Source organism: Zosterops lateralis, assembly GCF_965231275.1.
Source record: "Zosterops lateralis genome assembly, chromosome: 17".
In the NCBI taxonomy this organism is placed as follows: Eukaryota; Metazoa; Chordata; class Aves; order Passeriformes; family Zosteropidae; genus Zosterops; species Zosterops lateralis.
The window spans coordinates 10,050,281-10,070,960 of record NC_139777.1 but is presented as its reverse complement, the minus strand read 5'-3'; the positions used below and the strand labels follow the sequence as shown (position 1 = coordinate 10,070,960).

The following is a 20,680-nucleotide window of genomic DNA, read 5'->3' as shown; positions in this document are numbered from 1 at the left end:
TCACTGCCTGTTTTCTCCAGGATTGTACCTATTGTCTGGTTTTGAAGGGTAAAGGGAAGTGATTATCCCGCCTTCCTGCGGGGCAGGAGCACCCTGCATCCACCATCCAGCCACACACTCCAGATTCCTGCAGCAGGGAGGGGAGCAGGCTGTGACAGGGACATGTGGGGACCTGTCAGACAACAGATGGACACTGTGGCCAGGGAACACTGGCCACCTGGGCTGGGCCAGTGCCAGCCATCTTCCCCACAGCCACAGGGCTTCCTCAGGATCCCAGGGGAGCACACCAGAGGCAGGAGGATGACGGCTCTTCCCTCCTGCTTCATCCCTCTCTCCTCTCCTACATATGGACTAAGGTAAACAGGATGTTCCTGCACTGCCTGACCATGACTAAAAATATATCTATAATAATAAATCTATGGCTTTGGGTTACCCAAAAAAACAGAGGTACCCAAATGCCAGACACCTGCCTCTTCCTGGGCACCTAATTCCATGGATTAACTTTGCTGTGTTGTTTTTCTATGAAACTCTGACTGAAGGCCCAGGAATCATCTGTTTTCCAGACCCAGGACCAAGAGATTCCAGCTGCAGGATATAATTGTAAATCACATTTTCCAATAAAATTCTTGCTAAGTTCAGTGTATTTTCCACCCCCACCCCCCCACAAATAGACATAAGCATTCCTTCAAGAATGACTGAAGAGCACCAGGGAAACTTCAACAAGCCCCTTTTCTTGTAGCTTTTCCCTGAAAATAAGAGGATTTCATATTGTAAACTGCTTAATTACAAATCCTGATGGTATTTCCCCATCTGAGCACTACGAAACCAGGCACATCTCCATTGAAAAGCCCAAATCCAAGGAAGGAGAGTTGCATGTTTATTAAAACAAATATCAGTCTGTCCAGAGCAGACCCAGACCTCCTTTATCACAGGAACAGCAACACAAACCCATGCCGAGGGAGGAAAAACCTCCAAGTCAGGGTCAGTACAAGATCCAAGACAGGGAAAGAACAAGAACAAGGGGGTTAATAAGTGTGTGGAGAAGTAGTTTTCAATTAGCAGAAGGTTAAATGAAGCAGTGAGTGCTGAGGGCAGACAGATGATGCTGCTGGCCACTATAAATCCCTCAAAGATGGATCTAAACTAAGCTGGGCGTGACCTTGATGATGTCTTTTCCCGAGGGGATTCAAGGGAGTGCCTGCACTCTAGCAAAGCATTGATCACTACAGACTACTCACTACACAGACACATTTCTCCTCTTTCATCAGTGGGGGTCAGGGTCTCTGTTCAAACTACTGCTGGGGGGCAGTGGGTGCAGCCACAAAAGGCCAGAATTGAAATAGGATTGGGAGTGTTGGGGTTACAACACGGACACGTTACGTCTCAGGGCTCCACACCTCCTATTTCTTCCTGCCTCCTCTCTCTTTGAGGGCCAGGTGAATCAGAGAGCCACTCGTCATGTTGTAATAAGCCAAGGAGTTGGAATCCTTGATGAAGATGCCCTGAGGGGAGGAGAAAAGGAAAAAAAGGCACAAAAGAGCAGTCAGAGCACAAACCTCAGTGTTGCCTTCCCACAGAATCCCACCCAGATCCCAACCAATCTGGCTGTACACTCAGAGCAGGGCGATGACAGAACACTGCAGGCTTTGAAGACCCCAGAGAGATTCCAGTGTCCAAGATGAACACTGGAGGTGGGTACAGAATCCTAGAATGGTTTGAGTTGTGAGGGACCCTAAAGATCCCCCCATTCCACGCCCCTTGCCATGGGCAGGGACACTTTTAACTAGACCAGCCAATATCGACAATGTGGCTCCTACAACACACAGATAAAGAGTCACCACAAGAGGAGTTATTCAGGCTCCACTCTCCCCCCACCTCTTTTTTTTCCCCTTAAAAATAATCATCTCAGCTCCCTTTCTCATTAAGCGTTAACACAGTATCTGCCCACAGATGAACTCTGAGGAGGTAAGTGCACAAAGTTCACTGCTTAGGCAGCAGGTTGTGCCTGCCTGGGCACATGCATGACTGGAAATAAGTCATTAAAAAGGAACGGGGCCTTTCTCACAGCTCTAGCTTCGAGAGGAAGAGAGAGAACAGAGAGTAAGCTCTTCCCCTCCCTGTTCTGAAGAAAGCCTTCCCAGAGCTGCCAGGGTTCCAAAGCATGCTCGCCCACCTCCCAGAGCACATAGCAGAGTTGTGGGAGCTGGCTGCTGCAGTTAAATGTCAAAAAACCCCAAACTAATAAAACAACAGGCTGATTTCAGACAAAGCCACATTAAGTTTGGAGGACTCATCTGCAGCAGCAACCATGTGAAAATGCACTGATTTAATCACCTACTAAAAGCCTGTCCTGCTGTAACAGAGGACAGTTCTGTCACAGCTGTGCTGTACAGGCAGGAAAAATAATCCCTTTGCTCTTCCAGTATCTCATTGTGCATTAAATTATACATTATAATTTTTCTTTGTAAAAAAGTCGTGTGAGAGAATGCACTGAAGAAACAACCAGCATTTGAAGGGCTTATACCCACCTCATACTGCAGCTTCTGCTTCCCAGCTGGCATCCCTGTGGCCTCGTGGATCTTAACCTTTATAACAGACACCTGGAAGGATCAAAGGGCTCCTTTAGTGCTTTTGTCCCAGTCCTGCTCCCCAGCCCCGTGGGCAGTGTGGGGGGCAGGCTGAGCTCCCAGCTGCTGCTCTCACAGGCAGCACGTGGAGCAGGGCAGGATGGGACAGGAGGATGAGGTACATGCCTGGTCTGAGAGGGGCAGGGTGAACACCAGCACTTGGCCATTCAGCTTCCATTCCGTCTTGTCCTGCATGTTGGGAACCTGGACTTTGACTGTGACTGGGCCCTGTGGGAAAACACAGATAAAGTCTCTCAGGGCTGTGATAATACAGCACCAGATGAAGTATTTATTTCCATATCTTGGCTCCTCAGTAAACACACTGAAATGTGTTTACCAGTTACTCCACTGCCCTGACAATAAAACATTTAGTTGGATTTCTCTTCCTTTTGTGTGCCATCTATCGAGCACCGTGTGCACTGACAGTGTCACAGGGTGAAGGTGTGAAGCACTCAACAAGAGATTGCTTCTCTGTGCACAAGAAATCACAGACTGGTTTGGGCTGGAAACAACCTTAAAGTCCAACCAGCCCCACCCCTTGCCATGAGCAGGGACACTTTCCACTATCCCAGGCTGCTCCAAGCCCTGTCCAACTTGGCCTTGGACACTTCCAAGGACACGGCAGCCACAGCTTATCCAGGCACCCTGTGCCAGGGCCTCTCCACCATCACAGATAACAATTCCTTCCCAGCATCCCATGTAAATCTCCTCTTTTACTTTAAATATTCCCACAAAAACCATACAGCCCTTCCTAAGGATTTAAAACTCCTCCTGTGACACTGGCACTCCTCAAGAAGGAACTGCAGCTCACATTTAGTTCACCTTGTTATGGATACACCACATTACCCTACTATCATGCTGGCATTGATACTCTAATCTCTTTGCATCTCCAGCTTAGCCCTCCTCTCCTTAAAAGCTCATTAGCAACTTTAGTTCTTCTCTGCATTATAACCTACCTCTCACTGCCCTTAATTACAGAAAAGCACTATCCCACTCTGTGTAGCTTTTCCCAATGAGAGACAAAGGGGTTTGGTTTGCTCAGGAATGACAAAAGAAAGGAGACACTTCAGGAAGTCCCTTTCTTGCCAGGTATTTTTGCACCTCTGTGCAGGAATTGGTTTTACAGCCCCTTTGGAGCTGGAGTGGAGCAGTCCAGGACTCTGACCCACACATGTACCTTGTTCCTGCGCAAAAATTCCTCCTCTGGAATCAGGCTGTCCTCACTCTTCAGTTTCTTGGAGACTGGCTCATCCTCCATGGGTGGCGGGGGGTGAACAGGAGGCATCGGCGCCGGCGACGGGACCGGAGCCACGGGAGGAGCAGGGACAAAGGCTGGAACAGATTGGGGACACACAACACAACCACAGTCACCCCCTGAGTGCACAGCAAACACCCCCTCACAACAAAAACGCTTTGAGCAGAGCAGCACAGGCTGAAAATAAATGCCACAATACATGGAGGAAGTTACAACCAACAGCAACATGCAAACTTCAAACATTGAGAGCTCTTATATTGGGGAGCATTCCAGGAAGAGATAACAAGGCATGAGAGCTTCCTGCAGATCTTGCAAAAAAAGAACATGCTCTCAGTTTGGCAGGCAGCAGTGCCAGCTCCTCCAGTTAGGGAAGAAAAAAAGATGAAAAAAAGGAAGAATTGCTTCTTACATCATGGTTTTTAACTTCAAAGCACCTAATGAGGAAAAGGGCCAGCAAACAGCTTTTCCTCCAGCAGCAGCAGCTTCTGTAAGGAGCTGTGACACCCACTGAGGTGCTGGCAGCTTCTCTTTACCCTGCATTCTTAATTCTCACCTGGGCAGGCTCCTGGGGCCACAGGATTCCCTGCATTTCATGGTGCAGGAAGAGCCTTGAGCCCAAAAGCAGGACTAGATAAGCCATACCAAACACTCCCCAAACTCTTAACAACACAACTTAGGGCCTGAAGTCCCAGTTACACACCAGTACCAGGGCGCAGGAGAAAAAAAGACTCCAAGAAGTCCACTATAAAGGAATTACCCAACAATTTCCCAGGAAAAGCTGAAGTCACTGACCTGTGGGGACTATCATGGGGGGCGGGCGGGGGCTCATGATGGGGGGAGCAGAGGGGGGCATGGGGACCACGTTGATCCGTGGGGTGTGGATTATGGGGGGCATGGGGGTGGCGATGACGGATCCCGGGGGCAGCCGCACCACGGAAGTCATGGGGGGACGAGGCATGACCGGAACTGCAGAAACCACGGCAGCACGGACAGGAGGAGGCATCTGGGGAAACAAGGTGAATTTCCTTAGCAGGAATGCCTAGGGCTGGCCACAATCCCAGCTAAAATAACAAGGAAACACAGAACCACGTGTTCTGCTGCCCAAAGACTCGCAGAGAGCCTTAGTGGCCCCACCATATGGGCAACCCAGGCTGCTCTGAACAGGCACAAAAGCCTGATTAACCAATTAAAGGGGTCTTCTTTCCCTCCCCCTTCGGGATCAGACATCCAAGCACTTAGTTCCTTTGCTAAATTGCTGTTTGGGACTCATAGCAGATCCCTTCTTACCTTGGGGTGCTTTTGTCCAATATCACTCTACATATACAACAGCCCCCAGCCATCCCTTTTTTAGCCATATTCTCTGCCTCCAAGATCCCACTGCCCAGCTGATCCCAGTCTTTTTGATACCCCTAAGGTTAAAACTCCACCTAAGTTTTGTAATCCATTTTGAACAGCAAGTTCAATAAGGTTCTTCTAATATTTCCAAACTACTCATAACATAAAAACTTCCCACAAAATCCTCTTCCATGCCAGCACCTTTGCCCTCCATCAGGACTCCTCCTAATTAACTACAGCCCCAGTAATTGGCTTCTGAGAGCCCGGACACTCACAGTGGGGGGACGAGGTACAGATGTGATGGGCTGGGCACTGGCAGGGGGGTTGGAGGCTGAGGAAGGAGGGGGTGGCTGGGGTATCTCATTGGGTTTGCTGGGCCCGATCTTCTCCTTGCTGTCATCCTCTGGCACCAGTCCCTTGGCCTTATGGATGGCTTCAATTTGCTCTTGCAGAGTGATATTGGCCTGAGCAGCCTGCTGTGTGCGGGCCATGCTGCCTGAGTGGCCATCCCAGGTCACCTGAGAGAGTAAAATAAATCAGATTAACCCAACCTGGCCAGACTGCTGAGAAATCCAGAGAGTAGCTTGATAGAAATAAAAAAATTCAAGACTCAAGTCTCTGTAGCATTCACAATGCTACAAGGACCTATTATTAAAAAAAACCCAACTAATCAAACAAAAATTCCCAATTTCTACTCTACCTTTTCCTCTGGTTTCTGAATCTCTTCTTCACCAATCTTTTTACCAATGGCAGTCTCTTCTACACCAAAGATATCAGTACGACGCTCTGCCAGCTGCTTCAGGCTGCTCTCAATATCCAAACCTGAGGGAAAAAGAGCAATTCTTATTTCAAGGAATATAACCAAGCCTCTTACTGATCTATTATTTGACACCTAGTGGCTAGAGTCATGCATCACCTAGATTGATGCTCTTTTACACAGAATATTCTGAGTTGAAAGGGACCACAAGGACCATCAAAGTCCCACTCCTGTCCCCTATTTTTTTTTTTTTTTTTTGAAAGATATTGGGCAGCAACAGCTGACAAACATACCCATCTCATGATCACAGAAAGGGCATCACACAGAGCTACATTTCAGAATGCCCTGATCAGTGGGGCCGTGAGGGGCTGTGCAATCAATGCTCAAGCTGACCTGGGGCATAGACCTCGTCATCACTCTGCTTCTCCCGGATGGATCGATCCCGCTGCTCCAGCCACCGTGGATCCAGGAGCCCAATCCTCATGTGTTCCTGCATTTTACTGGCGGGAATCTTTTCTCCAGTGATGGGAGACACAAGGTACTCATCCGGAGCCGGGGCGGGTGGTAATGGTTTTGAGGCTAGGAGAATAAAACCACAATGTTGGTTCAGCCTAGAAACAAATGGTTTGGGATTCTTCAGGAAGAAATAAAAGCGGTTTTTTGGTTTGATTTACCTTTGGGATCATAATCTTTCCGCACAATGACCTGATCTGGTGTGGGAGGGAGTGGGGGTGGCATCGGGGTTTCTGGAGGAGGAGGAACCTTCTGACCTTCATCTTCATCATCTGATCCCTTATTGAAAAGGAAACAAAAATCATAACCAAGTGGTCAAATTCCTTTGAGAGAGACATAAAATCCTACACAGTGCTGGAAGAACAATTATGCAGCTTCAAAGCAACGGAGCTGTTTTGGACACCTAAGGCATAGTGGTTCCTCTGGACCATGATTCAGAAATTTAGCAGTCCCAGAAAGGAAGCAAATATTCCTCAGCTTCCACATTACAGCAGCTTTGCACACAGGGGCTTACAGTTAACCACACTCTTGTTCCCTGTTACCAAAAAAAACAGCTTACAGTGGGCAGAGCCTAAGATGAGTCATCTTTCAGGGCTCCAGACTCTGGGCACAAAAAAAGCCTGAAAGACTTAAAACCACAGAAATATAAAACCCACACCACTGGGTGCCAAAATTACTGAATTTCTCTCTTGGAACTAGCATTATCACAGAAAACATTAATAAAAACAACTATATTCCAGCAGTAACAGGTTGTTTGGAGATTTCAGCAGAGGGAAATTTCATTTCCTCAAAAAACTGAAGAACTATTTACAGTGAAATTGGGACTATCATAAACCATATGAACTTTAGGGAACAAAATCCTATTGTCCAGTTACCTCATCCATATCCTGCACTTGAGTGTCCTGATCCAGCTGGGCTGGAGGCTCATCTGTTTTCTCTTGCTTTTCATCTTCCTCATCTGATTCCACCTCCATCTCCACCTCCTCACTTTCCCCAAACTTCTCGTAACGCTCCTGGATCAGGATTCGAGCTCCCAGCTCTTCTGGAGTGGTGGGAGGAGGGAAATTCCCTACAATGCAGAAAACAGAGCTCCTGTTTCTCTATCCCATTTCATTACTCAACACACACTGACAGAAATACCAATTCTTGAACAAAAAGCAGTGGCAACAAAATCCTTGGCAGCCAGAGGATATGGAAGGGAATGGATGAGTCTGTACAAACACCAGCATGACATACGAAGATAAAGTGACTTATAAATGGAAGCACTGCTAGAAAGTGGGACAAACTCTGCTGTCCTGGTGGAAGTGGAAAAGTGGACACTACTGCTGTCCTGGATTTCCTTCAAGGACAACATCAGTGACTGCAGAAAAACACAACAGCCCTGCAAAATGTCAGTGTAAGGCTCTTCTCTTCAACTCTGAAGGATAAAAGGCTGTAAACTCCAATGTCTGCCTTAAAACGGCACTTCAGGACACATTTTCTGCACAAAGGGGGCAGTTCCATAGAGGTGACAACATTTAACATCAGTACCTTGCTCATTGGGCTGGAAGTCAACTGTTTCCACAACCACAAAGTCATGCCAGTCAATCTGGGCATAAGCAACACGCTCCTTCTCCTTCTCCTCCTCTTCCTTCTTTCTCTCTCGCTCCTGGAACTTGGCCCACTCCACTCTGTAATAGACCTGCAGGAGCAGAGCAGTGTCAGGCAAGGAACAGCACGGTCATCTCACAGTTGGTTTGCAAATGAAAGGAAGAACAGCTGGAGCAGCATCAGGCTGGAGATCAGGAAAGGCTCTTCCCCCAGAGGGTGCTGGCACTGCCCAGGCTCCCCAGGGAATGGGCACGGCCCCGAGGCTGCCAGAGCTCCAGGAGCCTTTGGACAGCACTGCCAGGGGTGCCCAGGGTGGGATTGTTGGGGGGTCTGGGCAGGGACAGGGGCTGGGCTGGATGGTAGGAACCTTCCCATTCAGGATATTCCAGGATTCCACTGTGTAAGCACCTGGAAATGGGGTTGTGCAGTATCTCTGTGCTGCCACAAACTACTCTCAATACAAACACCAGCTGCTGTTTGAATCAACTTTGAGCCCCCTGTACTCATGTGACAGCAAGTGACACATCCATTTTATTCCCTATTTGCTGCCAACTTGCCAAGAACATGCAAAGAGGAAAAAATTCAAAACATAACCAAAATGCTGCAGCATTTTTGGATTTTTTTTCTGGAATACCTGATCCAGGACTTCTTTGGGATTTTCAGCTTCCTTCTTGAGCTTGAGGAGTAAGCCCTTCGGTGGGATCAAGATCTGAAACACATTTTACATGACAGTTGGTGACGATTCTTTGTACCAAAGCCTCTTTCAGAGCAATTATTCTCCTTCCACACAGCTAAAAATACCAGCAGACCCCCAGGGCTATATCCCATTAATTCTACTGCAGCCTTCTCGCTACTTACTGCTCATCCCTGCCCTTCAAAATATTCACTTGTGGCCTTCCAATTATCCTCTGGATTAAAAAGAAACAAACCTTAACTGAGATTACAATAGTGTGCAGTACATTTAGGTGACAGCCCACTGTGTACAGCACAATATAAACTCCGAAGAGTAGGGTTTAAAGGATGGATTCCTGGATCTATATTTCCAGCCTGGCTGGTTTACAGGGCTTCATCAGCCCTCCAAACCCATTCCTGCTGTGGAAGAAATCAGCCTGGAGTACCTTTGTGTACTGCTCCACCAGCTTGGTGAAATAGTTGAAGAGGCTGTGCTGGGGGCGAAGGAAATCAAACTGGTAATTCCTCTGCTCCTTCTGCATGAGCTGGGTGAGGAACTGCCTCCCGTTGCGGGCCACGAACTGCGCCGTGAGCTTCACCACGTCCAGGTCGAAGGCCGAGATGGACGGAGGGTCGGCGATGAACTCGAACTCGGGCGGGGGCTCCTTGGGCACCACGGTCTCCTGGATCACCTGGGCCTGCACCTGCAGGGGACAGACACAGCTCAGAGACCTCCTGCAAGGAACAGTCACCAACACCCAGGAGAGTCTTGTTTTCCTCCAGCTGCTGCAGGAAAGCAATGCCAGCTGCCATTCTGACAGGTGAAAGGATGAGAAACCATAATTTAATACTACTAAAAATGTTGCTCCAACAGCAAACAAATCTGGAAAATATCAGGACTTGGCTGCAGCCCTCCTAGGGCCACCAACACCACAGCGTGGCTGCTGGCATGCCAAGCATGGAAAAGCCCTGGATTCACTCCATGCCCTTTCCCCAGCCAGTATGTTTAAAGGCAGAGCTGAACAAGGTGAGCAGCATTTTGTACCCCTTCTTTTAAAGAGGAGGTCGATTCTTCTGGGAGGAAAAGTTTCTACAAACAGTGCATGGCCAAACAGAACTCCAAAGGATTCCCAAGGCTGGCCTCTGCCATATCCAGTCCAAGTGATCCCTAGTGTAAATATTTTGTCAGTCAATACGAAGCTAAACTTAATTAAAATAGACCAATTAAACTGTATATTGGCAGTTTCAAACAACCCTCAGTTACCAGCACCTGAGAGATGCACATCTGCACCAACACAAAGCCCCAGACACTGCTGGCATTTTGACAAATGTATAACCAACTGCTCCTTCTTGACTTTTGAGCCTCCTTCCTTCTCAACCCCAGGCTGTGACACCATTCCAAAGTGGACAAATTCTTCCCCAAAGTGATGAAAAGGAGCACTCACCTTCTGTGGGAGCTGCTGCTGGGCACTCTGCTGCTGCTGCATGACCTTGGGGATGGCAGCCGAGGGCTCCTGGGCTTTGCCCTCCTTGAACTCGCTGACCTTGTGCCGGTAGTAGGCATGGTAAGGGTCGTTGGGGTTCAAAAAGTTGAACTTGGGGTTATTTATTTCATTCTGACGAATTCGGGCTTCAAATTCTGGACCATTTCTGAGGAGCAGCAAGAAAAATTCTTTAGGTCATCAACTTAAGTGGAAATGTTTCTTTCAGACTAGGACGTGTTGAGGCCTCAGCCCCTTGGAAGATCATTTTCCCTCTCACATGGGAGGAGTTTCTCTCCCAGCAGCTCACACCCAGCTGGACACGCACAAGTTAGAGGCAACTGTCCCCCTAACTTTGTCCTTAATGTGAATATTAAAAATTCACATACACACAAGAGTTCCACTGTCACATCTGTCTGCACTCACAGGTCATTTCCACCACTGACTGAAGTTTACAGTTATGAAGCATGAAGTTTACAAGTTCCTTACTACATCAATTTTATCTGCTCTATTAACATGTTTTCAAGACTAATTTCATTCCAGAACAATCATATAAAGAAAAAAAACCAGGTAACCATCAGCCTGTGCAGGGACTGACCAGCCCAGAGTGCTGAATTTAGGAGCCCCAGTCCAGGTAACACTCCCTCCTTCCACCTAAAGCACAAGCCAGTTATTTCAGGGCAGTTTGAGAAAATTCCCAGCTGCCACAGGGTGTTCCTCTTCATATTGTCTGGATATCTCCCAGTCTCATTGGAACATTCCACCTCCTCCAAAAGAGGAGGTCTCTACAATCCCAAAGGATAAACACAGTCCCTTCCTTATGCTCAGAAGCAGCCAACACTCCTTGGCAGCACTTTAGAGATGAGTTACTCAATAAGGTTTTGACTGGAGCAGTATTTAGTAATTTCATGAAACCAAAACCCACCACATCTTAGCCCTAAAACACAGCCATGATTCCTGTACCAAGGCTCCCTTTGCACCTGGAATTTGGTTTCCCCTTCAGATGATTCAGAACAGGCCCTGTTACCCAGTTATTGCAGCATCCACTGCACATTTGAAAAAGGACTTTATTTATTTACTACCAGTTTCTCTAGCAAAGGGTGTCTTACACCCTCTTCACTAGAATATTGTTGTTTCTTTTCCAGTCTCACTGGTACAGCCTCAATCCTTAAAATCCTTCATGCAAAACCACAAAACTGGGACCTTCTTGAGCTTCTGGAGCTGCACTGAACAGCAGAAACATGAAAATCCCAGGAAAAAGAGACACCAGCAGTGCCACTTACCTGGCTACGAAGCTGGCAGTCTTGTCCACAATATTCCTGACCTCTGGTGGAGGGTAAATAATTCCCACCACAGGCTTGGCCGGTGCTGCTTCCTCTTTAGGCTCCTCTTCTGGCTGTAATAAAGACTTGTTTCATTACAAAAGGTGAAGGGGTGTCAGGATTAGGCATTCCAAACACAATCCCAATGGCTCACAGGAACATTTATCCATCCTCCTCCTCAGCACCTCAGCCACTGAATTGGTTGAACATTTGGATGATCCATCCCACCAATTCCTTGGCTTTTCAGGGTGAGACACAACCTTTTTCTGCCTCTCAGGGGCACCTGCTGCAGGGGCAGGGACAGCAGGACAACAGGGAAGGTGCTTCCATGGGAACCAAAACAATCTTCACTAAATCAGCCTTGACCCCAAAGATGTTTTTAAATGCTGAGCCAAGAGGCTCTAGTAACATTTCCAGGAATATTTCATCATTGCTCACTAGGTGTGGAAGTTCTGGATGTTTCTAGGGGCCTGTGGGACCTGACTTATTGACTCCACATAAATAAAACACAGATTTAATGCCATTGTAGTTGCAACAGAAGCTGTTTTGAAGAGAAAATCTCCAACAGTGTTTTTTTTCACTCATATTACAGGAGGATCCAAACCAAAATCCCAGAACCCTCCCTGTGGATGGCTCTGTACTCCAGTAAAACCAGAAGTTGTTTTTGCAGGACACTAAAGATGCTGGTTTTCTTTCCTCACCAAGCAGCTTCCAAGAAAAAGGTGTTATAAACCAGGAGAGATCTGCTGGAAATGTTTATAATCCTAACAGGGACAGGGATAACTTAAAATCCAGGTAAAGCTCCCAGATCTGCCAAATCCATGGAGAATCAAAGGCAGAAAATGTTCTCAAGTCAGACTGATCCCTGGCAGTGCCCAAGGCCAGGCTGGACAAGGCTTGGAGCACCTTGGGGCAGTGGAAGGTGTTCCTGCCCATGGCAGGGGTGGGATGAGATGGGCTTTATGGTCTCTTCCAATGCAAACCATTCCATAAAATACAACCTTAATAAAGTGTGTTAAAAACACCAAGAACACTTTTAGGTTTTATTCTCACTCCCTCAGAACATCACCTTGAGGAGCTGAAGGATGAGGCAACATTACACTTGAGATGTTTTATTTAACAGTGATGCAGAGTTGCCTTGGTAACATCTGTGCATGAAAGTCACTTTTTTGGGGGAAATCACAATTTTCCAAGGTTCTCAGTGAGATCAGCTCCCTGTCAGCTCCAGGAGTGCTGATGGTGCTGTGTGAGAGTCAGGACAGCAGCTCCAGCTCTGTGGGAGCTCTATTCCCATCTCGGGAAGGCTGCAAAGAACCTGAATATGGCCAAGAGAGAAAGGATCTGGGAGGGTACTGGGATACACTGCAGGCACTGCAACTGCCCTCAAACTTTTAATCCTTCCACACATCATTCCTGGAGCCAGGGCGGCTCCCACAGCTCCTGGTAACCCCCATAATCACTGGAATCACAGCCCTGGGGCACTGCCAGGGAAAGGCTCGGCTCCTGCCCAGCCCCAGCAGGAACCTGCTGTCGCAAAGAAATCCTGGAATGGCTTGGGTGGGAACAAAACCGAAAGCTCATCTCATCCTGCCCCCTGCCATGGGCAGGGACACCTCCCACTGTCCCAGGCTGCTCCAAGCCCTGTCTAACCTGGCCTTGGGCACTGCCAGGGATCCAGGGGCAGCCACAGCTGCTCTGGGCACCCTGTGCCAGGGCCTGCCCACCCTCCCAGGGAACAATTCCTGCCCAAGATCCCATCCAGCCCTGTCCTCTGGCAGTGGGAAGCCATTCCCTGTGTCCTGTCCCTCCATCCCTTGTCCCCAGTCCCTCTCCAGCTCTCCTGGAGCCCCTTTAGGCCCTGGCAGGGGCTCTGAGCTCTCCCTGGAGCCTTCTGTTCTCCAGGTGAGCACCCCCAGCTCTCCCAGCCTGGCTCCAGAGCAGAGGGGCTTCAGCCCTTGGAGCATCTCTGTGGCCTCCTCTGGAGTCTCTCCAGCAGCTCCAGGTCCTTCCTGTGCTGGGCCCCAGGGCTGGGGCAGCTCTGCAGGTGCGGTCTCACCTGAGCGGGCACAGGGGTCAGTGCCGCGCCCCGGACGAAAGTGCAGCTCCCCCAAGCCCAGCCCAGCCCGGCCCGTGAGGGGCACACTCCCAAACCCCCGCGGTTCGCGCCATTCATCACTTCCCTCCCCTCCCTCACCGCCCCCCCTCCCGAGCCCGCACCGGTTTGCTCTCGGCGGGGGGCGCGGGCTGCGCCGGAGGCACAGCCTGCACGGGTCCGGCGGGCATGGCGCTGCCGGGGCCGGGGGCTCCGCGCCGGGCGGGGCCGATCGAGGGGCGGGCGGGGTTCGGTCCGGACCAGACGCGGCGCTGGCACCGACTGGGGCGAAATGGCGACGGCGGGCGCCGTGCCGCGCGTGCGCGCCGGAAGTGACGCAGCGCAGGCGGGGGCGCAGGCGCAGATTCCCGGGGAGTGTGTGGGCACAGAGCGCGCGCGCCCTCTGTGGCATGTACCATTAGCGCCCCCCGCGGGGGGAGGGGAGGCAAAGCAGGAATGCACCACTGCGGAGCGGGAGGGGCGCAGTTGCCACAGCGACAGGGCTGGGACGCCGAGGCCTTGCACAGGCCCCGGGCCCGGCGCTTCTTCTCCGCGGCTGCTGCTGATTGTTCCGATCTCCCCGGTTCCCTCCGCTTCCCCAGCACTCCTGCGGACCGCCGTGGCGGCCCCTCTCCAGCAGCCTCTCCCTGCAGGGCGTTCCCTCCATCCCAGGCTCCGTGACCCCATCGGTGCCCGGCCTGGTGGCCCCGTTGTTCCCAGGCCGTGTCCCCCCGCCCCGCACCATGGCGCACCTGCTGGGCCACCGCGGCTGCATGGAGAGCCTGCGGGCCGACCTGCGGGACCTGCAGGCCGCCATCGCCGACGTGGGCTCCCGGGCCGGCGCCGTGCGCTTCCCCTCCTGGAAGTTCCCCGACAAGGTGTCCTGCGAGCTGAACATCCCGCTGCTGCTGCAGCGCTACAGGCACAGCGACAGCGAGCCCGAGTTCAGCCAGCACGCCCATGTGGTGCTGCTGGAGCTGCTCATTGACAGGTGAGAGGCCCCAGCACCCCCGGAGCGGCTCCTGCCCCGCGGGGAAAGGGGAGCTGTGTCTGACGGGCTGAGCTTATCCAAGTCCTGGTGAAAGTTTGGGCACCTCAGCACAGGAAGAACTTAAAGCTGTTAGAGAGTGTCCAAATGAGGGCTGAGAGGGTGATGAAGGGCTGAGGGTGACAGCACTTGGGTCTGTGCAGCTGGAACAGAGAAGACTGAGGTCAGACCTCACCAGGGCCGCAGCTCCTCCTGCGGGACAGCTCTGGTGTCTGTGATCAGGGGTGGGATTCAAAGGAATGGCTGGAGCTGTGCCAGGGAGCTTTAGGCTGGATATCAGGAAAAGGTTCTTCCCCTAGAGGGTGCTCAGGCACTGAATAGGTTCCCCAGGGAATGATCACAGAATCAGCTGGATTGGAAAAGACCTTGGAGATCATCATGTCCAACCTATGCCATAACAGCACCTTATCAATTAAACCGTGGCACCAAGCGCCTCATCATGCCCCCCAAGGCTGCCAGAGCTCCAGGAGCCTTTGGACAACGCTCTCAGGCACAGGATGGGATTGTTGGGGTGTCTGTGCAGGGCCAGGAGTTGGACTGGATGATCCCTGAGTCCATTCCAGCTCAAGTTAACCCATGATTTTATGAAGTATTTTGGATGCTTTGTTTTTCCCATGTATTTCCATGATGAGCAGTGCCAGCACCTCAGCCTCATGCCCTGCTAAGCTATAAAGCTCAACTCCTTTCCCTGCTTAGAGCTCCCAGCACAAACTGGCCACAGAGCAGCAGAGCCAGACATGCTCCACCCAGGAGCTGAGGTGGAGCAGATGGGACAGGCTCGTTAAACTGCCTCCCAAAACCTTGGAAACACTTGGACACAGCTGCATTGACAGCCCTGGGAGGCCAAAGCCCCTTTTGCACTCTGGGTGAAATAAATACAGCTCTGGTTTAAAAGATAAGCCATTCCCGCTGAGCTGTTGGCCCTAAAAGTCAGGATTTGCAGCAGCATGGTGCCCCAAATCTTTGGGGGCAGCTTAATCACAGCCTCTTGAAGTGGCTGCTCCAGGAAGTGATCCATGGGGAGTCCCGGGAGCCCTCCTGCATCACACCGCTATGTCTGGGCATGGGAGGGGGCCCACCCCCCTGCCCCAGCTGCAATTCCCAGCTGCCGTAGCTCCAAGGCGTGTTTTCCCATCGGGACAGGCTGCTGCTGCTGCTGCAGAGCTTCACCGGGTACGCGGAGACGGTGCTGGGCGGGCGGGCGGTGCCGCCGGCGCGGGGCCTGGGGCCCTGCATGTCCGCGGGGCTCACGGCCAGGACCTTCTGGAGCACCATGCTGAAACTCGGCGCCTTCTGCCAGCAGCTCCGGGACCAGGTGGGACATCCGGGGACGTCCCATGAGCTGAGTCACTCCCCTCCCCACAGAATCTGGATCGTGATCCTTCTCAACACCCTGTGGCCACGCCAGATGTGCGTGCACCCTTAGAGTGCTGGCCCCTGTGTCACACATCTGTCCCTTCCCAGCCTGAGTCCCTTCCCTACACCCCTCCCAGCAGTGCGACTGTATCCATCCTGCTCCAGGATTTCGGGATGAGTGAGTTGGGCTGCCTCTAGAGCTTGGAAAATATTTTCCTTGTGCCAAAATGCTGCAGCTCTGCTGATCCCACTGTGGATCTGAGCTGCCTCAAGACAGTGAAATAATTTGTGGTAAAAACAACCTCCCGTGCATTCTCTTTTCTCCCAAATGATCTTCCTCATGGAAAAGTCTCACAACAATCCATGTGGCAAAACCAGGAGGCAGTGCAGGGGGTGGGAAAGAAGGGCTGATGGGGAGTTGGGGAGTAGGTTGTGCTGCTGAGGCTTCCCCTTGGTCACTGTCCCTTGGCTGCATTGCTGTCCTATCTCCACACCCGATTTAGGCTTTTATGGGTCATTTCCACTTTGATCTGGGCTCTGTTTTTGTTCTGTGCTGTTTCCTTAAGGAGAAGGATTGCAGGTGGGAGATCCCCACACAGCAATCCACTCCCCCCTCTGCTCCCCAGGCTGAGAAATATCAGGAGCACCTGAAATGCTTCTTGCCAGATGTTTTGGAGTCAGGAACTGCCCCAGAGGCTCGTTCTGCATGCCCGTGTCCAAGTGTCCATGTGCTGGGCAGCTCAGGCAGCTCCCAGCCCAGGGCTGGCCCCAGGCTGGCTCAGAGCACCCACAGTGTCTCCACACAGACCCCAGAGTCACCCCTGGGTTCCTGTGACACCTGCTCCAGCGCTCAGGCCAGCCTCTACGAGGTGGGCAGAGCCATCACCAGCATCTGTCAGAGCCAGAGCATCCCTTCAGCTCTCAGCAAATTCCAGGAGGTGCTGGAGGACAGCACAGGGAGAAGGAACCTCTCTGCAAAAGACATGAGCTACTGGGCCTCGGAGCAGAGCAAGGACCTCTCCCGGATCAACAAACACCTCCAGGGGCTGCTGCAGCAGGTGAACCCCCTGAAGGCTGAGCTGCAAGAGACAGGCAAACAGAAGAAGAAGCTGCAGAAACAGATTGAGGACTTTTCCAGGAAGCTGCAGGCAGAGAGGGACACTCAAGCAGAGCAGCAGAGGCAGGCTGAGCAGAGCCTGAAAGCCAAGGACAAGGAGCATTCCAAGGTTGTGGCCAGGTTGGAGCAGGACAAGGACGACCTCCAGAGAGGTACAGAGCTGTTCCCAGTATCCCCTCCCAGGCTCAGGGGCATTTGCAGGAGAAGAACAGAGTCCATGGGCAAATCCTGCCCCCACCACAACCAGCAGGGCTTTTTGTAGGTGCTGGGGAATTTTCCCTGCTCAGTGGGAGCTGGTTGTCTGTGTCCTATCGCTGCCTCCTCCCTGGTAGCACAACACAACCACTGGATGAAAACACTTTAGTGTGGCTCTTTGCTGCCCCTTGGTTTAGGGTTTTTTTTTTGGGAACTGATTAATGAGAGGGTTTTTGTGCTGGTTTAGGAGCTGCTCTGCTGAAGGAGCAACTCTCGGCCCTGCAGGAGGAGCTGGCAGCGAAGCAGGTGGCTGTGCAGGAGCTGGGTAAGGGGCTCACCCAGCTCACACATCTCCACCTTCATCCTGAATTCATGAGTGTTTCACACCCATGTAGCCCCCAGCACCCCGACTGGGCTGTAGAGCTGGTGGGGATGGGCAGAAGATGGGCCTCCCTCACAGCAGCACCCCAAGACCACCCAGTGCCAGAGTGATGCTGGTGGAGGTTTGGGGGGATCACAGGCCTCCCGTTAGATCTGCCTCCCTTTGCCAGAGTGTGTGGAGGGCATTGGGTGCCCCTGAACCACAGAATCATGGACTGGATTGGATGGGCAGGGACATTAAAGCCCTTTCCATTTCCACCCCCTTCCCTGGGCAGGGACACCTTCCACTATCCCAGGGTGCTGCAAGCCCCATCCCTTGGATATTCCCAGGGATCTAGGGACAGCTGAAGCTTCTCTGGGCACCCTGTTCCAGGGCCTCCCCACCCTCCCAGGGAACAATTCCTTCCCAATATCCCATCTAACCCTGCCCTCTGGCAGCAGGTGATGTTGGGATTCCCCCTTGTTTTGTCACTCCAGGCCCTTGTCCCAAGTCCCTCTCCAGCTCTTTTGGAGCCCCTCTAGGCACTGGAAAGGGTTCTTAAGTTTTCTCTGGAGCCTCCTCTTCTTCAGGCTGAACATCCCCATCCCTCTCATCACCTCCATGGTCCTTCAGCTTCTTGCCCCTGCCCAGGCTGGGCCACAGTGGCTGTGTCTTCACAGAGCTCTCCAAGAGCACCTTGCTAGAGGAGATAATGACCAACATGGTGGCCCGGACCCAGGTGCTGGAGTTGGAGGAGAAGGTGCAAGTGCTCACAGGCCAGAGGGACAGCCTGGAGAAGGAGCTGAGTGTCACCAGCATGCAGCTGGAGAAGGAGAAGGTCTGTGTGGAAAGCATGTCCCGGCACGAGGAGGTACGGCCGGCTCCGGAGCAATGGGAACGGCTGAGCTGCTGCCGTGTGTCAGGGCTGTGGGGAGGGGGTGCCACAGCCCCACACAGGCTCACCTCCCCACCACAGTCCCTGCAGGCAAAGCAGAGGACCCTGCTGCAGCAGCTGGACAGCCTGGACCAGGAGCGTGAGGAACTGCAGGCCAGCCTGGCACAGGCCGAGGAGGACAAGGCCCAGCTGGCGGAGCAGCTGGAGCAGAAACAGGAGCAGAGTGGGAAACAGCTCCAGGCACAGCAGGTGAGTGCTGGTACCCAGGTGTGGGACACAGCCTGTGCCACAGGGCTGTCAGGAGCCACACACTGCCCTGTCCCACAGCCAGTTTTCCCAAGAGGGATACTCTGGGGCCTAGGGTGGCATTCCCACATGGCCACATCCTCATGGGATTCTCTGGGGAGGAGCCCTCTCTCTCCTGTGCCAGACAAGTCTCTGGTTGAGTCAGGGCAGAGGGGAGCAGCAGGAAGGGACATCTTGAGGTGCTTCCACAATTTCAGTGTTCTGTTCTCGGACACCCTCCACACTTCATTGGTGCTTCTGCTTCCAGCACACAGAGGGATCTCTCAGCTAAAACCCTGCACATTGTCACTGTCCACTTCCCACTGCCACAGGACATCCTTATCATCAGGGAAGAGTGGGAGCTTTCCATGAGGGGCTGAGTTCTCACTCTTGCAAACTTCATCTCCTCTCCGCTGTGCCATGCAGGAGCTGCTGGACACACTGCAGCAGGAGAAGCTGGCACTGGAGCAATCCATCCTGGAGCTGCAGGCAAACACATCCCAGCTGGAGGAACAAGCACAGGAGCTGAGGGAGCGGGAAAGGCTCCTGGTGTTATTCCCTGATCTCCACGTCCCCACTGAGACGCAGCTTGAGAGTAAGGGAGCAGATGGCAGCACAGTGGGTTTGTGCCTTGGGGTCTCCAGAGCTCCCAGGGGATCCTGCTGGCCCCAGACACTCTGTTTGTTCCACTGATATCCAGGAAAGGGCAAAGCTGTGACCATCCCAGCCTGCTTCCCTGCATGGGTGCTGTGCATCCCATGTCTGGGGCAGGATACACAGCAGGACCAGGACATGGCAGAGTTTCCTTTGCCCACAGGGCTTGGGGTCCCAGCTGCCACTTCCTGGGGCAGGCTCCTTTCCTTGGAAGGCAGGAGGGGTGCCCACACCTCTGGGCAGGCAGGCAGCAGCACCAGCCTGGGCTCTGCTGGATTTTGTTTGCAGGCAGTGGGAACTTGACAGAGGACATGGAGAGGCAGCTCCAGGCCAACACCCTCCGGATTGAGGTGCTGCAGCGGGAGAATGCGCAGCTCCAGGCTCTGCTTGCTAAGGTGAAGGCAGCAGCCGAGCAGGGCGTGCTCAAGGTGAGCTGGGTGCTATGGCAGGGTGCTGTGTACCCCAAAAACAGCCTGTGGCTGCCAGACATCCTCTGGGGACCCCAGGAGGGCCAAGCCCAGGCTCCACATGCTGCTGTGAGGTCACTCTGGTTCAACTTGTGTTGCCTGAGGTGCCCAGGGCTGGTTCCAACTCCTTTCCCTCACTGTGGCCATTGTGCCACCAGCTGTGGTGGCTGAGGAATGTGACTGCACCTCAAGCCGGTGGGGGGAAATTTCACCTCCTCTTCCCTTCCCCAGCTCATCCCAGAGGCCCAGCTGGGGTCCCACCTCCACAGGGAGGCTGGCAGGCAGGGCACTGGGTGAGTAGGAACCCAGAGAAAGGGGCTGGGGGCAGGTTCCCTGCTCTTCCTCCCCTTTAACTGCTCCCACCCTGCAGGTGGCTCAGGAGTGGAAGCAGCAGGGACAGCACAGAGATGCTGGGCTGCATTGACAAGGGCTGGCAGGGAGCTCCCAGCAGCCAGCACTCCAAGCAGCTGCAGGGAGAGCCCATACTCCAGGTCAAACCCTGCCTAACACTCCCAGTGCGACGCCTGGGGCTTGGCCTCCCCTCACACCACACCAGGGTTCACCGCAAATAAACACGGATCATCTGAATTTCCTAAGAGAAATTGTGTTCCACCAGCAACCACCTGCCCTGCCCAGGAGACCTCATTACTGGTTCTTT

The 20,680-nt window shown here is 52.4% G+C and overlaps 2 protein-coding genes across 2 annotated transcripts; one reads left to right on the top strand and one right to left on the bottom strand.

The window, feature by feature from the left end:
• Positions 1-864: 864 nt before the first annotated feature.
• Positions 865-13,889, bottom strand: SF3A1 (splicing factor 3a subunit 1). Its single transcript, XM_083873872.1, has 16 exons — positions 13,770-13,889; positions 11,514-11,626; positions 10,195-10,399; positions 9,196-9,453; positions 8,712-8,786; positions 8,018-8,168; positions 7,363-7,556; positions 6,649-6,766; positions 6,368-6,553; positions 5,918-6,039; positions 5,493-5,735; positions 4,675-4,885; positions 3,805-3,959; positions 2,754-2,855; positions 2,529-2,600; positions 865-1,502 (listed from the first exon to the last, which is right to left on the bottom strand). Exons 1-16 carry the CDS (start codon positions 13,833-13,835, stop codon positions 1,401-1,403), a joined length of 2,373 nt encoding a protein of 790 aa, XP_083729998.1. The 5' UTR covers positions 13,836-13,889; the 3' UTR covers positions 865-1,400.
• A 239-nt stretch (positions 13,890-14,128) lies between these two features.
• On the top strand, positions 14,129-20,492 carry CCDC157 (coiled-coil domain containing 157). The gene is made up of 9 exons (XM_083874167.1): positions 14,129-14,635; positions 15,836-16,007; positions 16,675-17,317; positions 17,608-17,685; positions 18,402-18,592; positions 18,698-18,865; positions 19,328-19,496; positions 19,844-19,983; positions 20,393-20,492. The coding sequence occupies exons 1-9, from the start codon at positions 14,388-14,390 to the stop codon at positions 20,444-20,446; spliced, it is 1,863 nt and encodes a 620-aa protein (XP_083730293.1). The 5' UTR covers positions 14,129-14,387; the 3' UTR covers positions 20,447-20,492.
• Positions 20,493-20,680: the final 188 nt, after the last annotated feature.

Coding starts and splice junctions, on each gene's coding strand:
- CCDC157 (XM_083874167.1), top strand. CDS start 14,388: ATGGCGCACCTGCTGGGCCACCGCGGCTGCATGGAGAGCCTGCGGGCC. Junction 16,008..16,674: donor GCCAGCAGCTCCGGGACCAG/GTGGGACATCCG, acceptor TCTGCTCCCCAG/GCTGAGAAATATCAGGAGCA. Junction 18,593..18,697: donor GCATGTCCCGGCACGAGGAG/GTACGGCCGGCT, acceptor TCCCCACCACAG/TCCCTGCAGGCAAAGCAGAG.
- SF3A1 (XM_083873872.1), bottom strand. CDS start 13,835: ATGCCCGCCGGACCCGTGCAGGCTGTGCCTCCGGCGCAGCCCGCGCCC. Junction 7,557..8,017: donor CTTCCAGCCCAATGAGCAAG/GTACTGATGTTA, acceptor TCTGCATTGTAG/GGAATTTCCCTCCTCCCACC. Junction 4,886..5,492: donor CTGTACCTCGTCCCCCCACT/GTGAGTGTCCGG, acceptor TTGTTTCCCCAG/ATGCCTCCTCCTGTCCGTGC.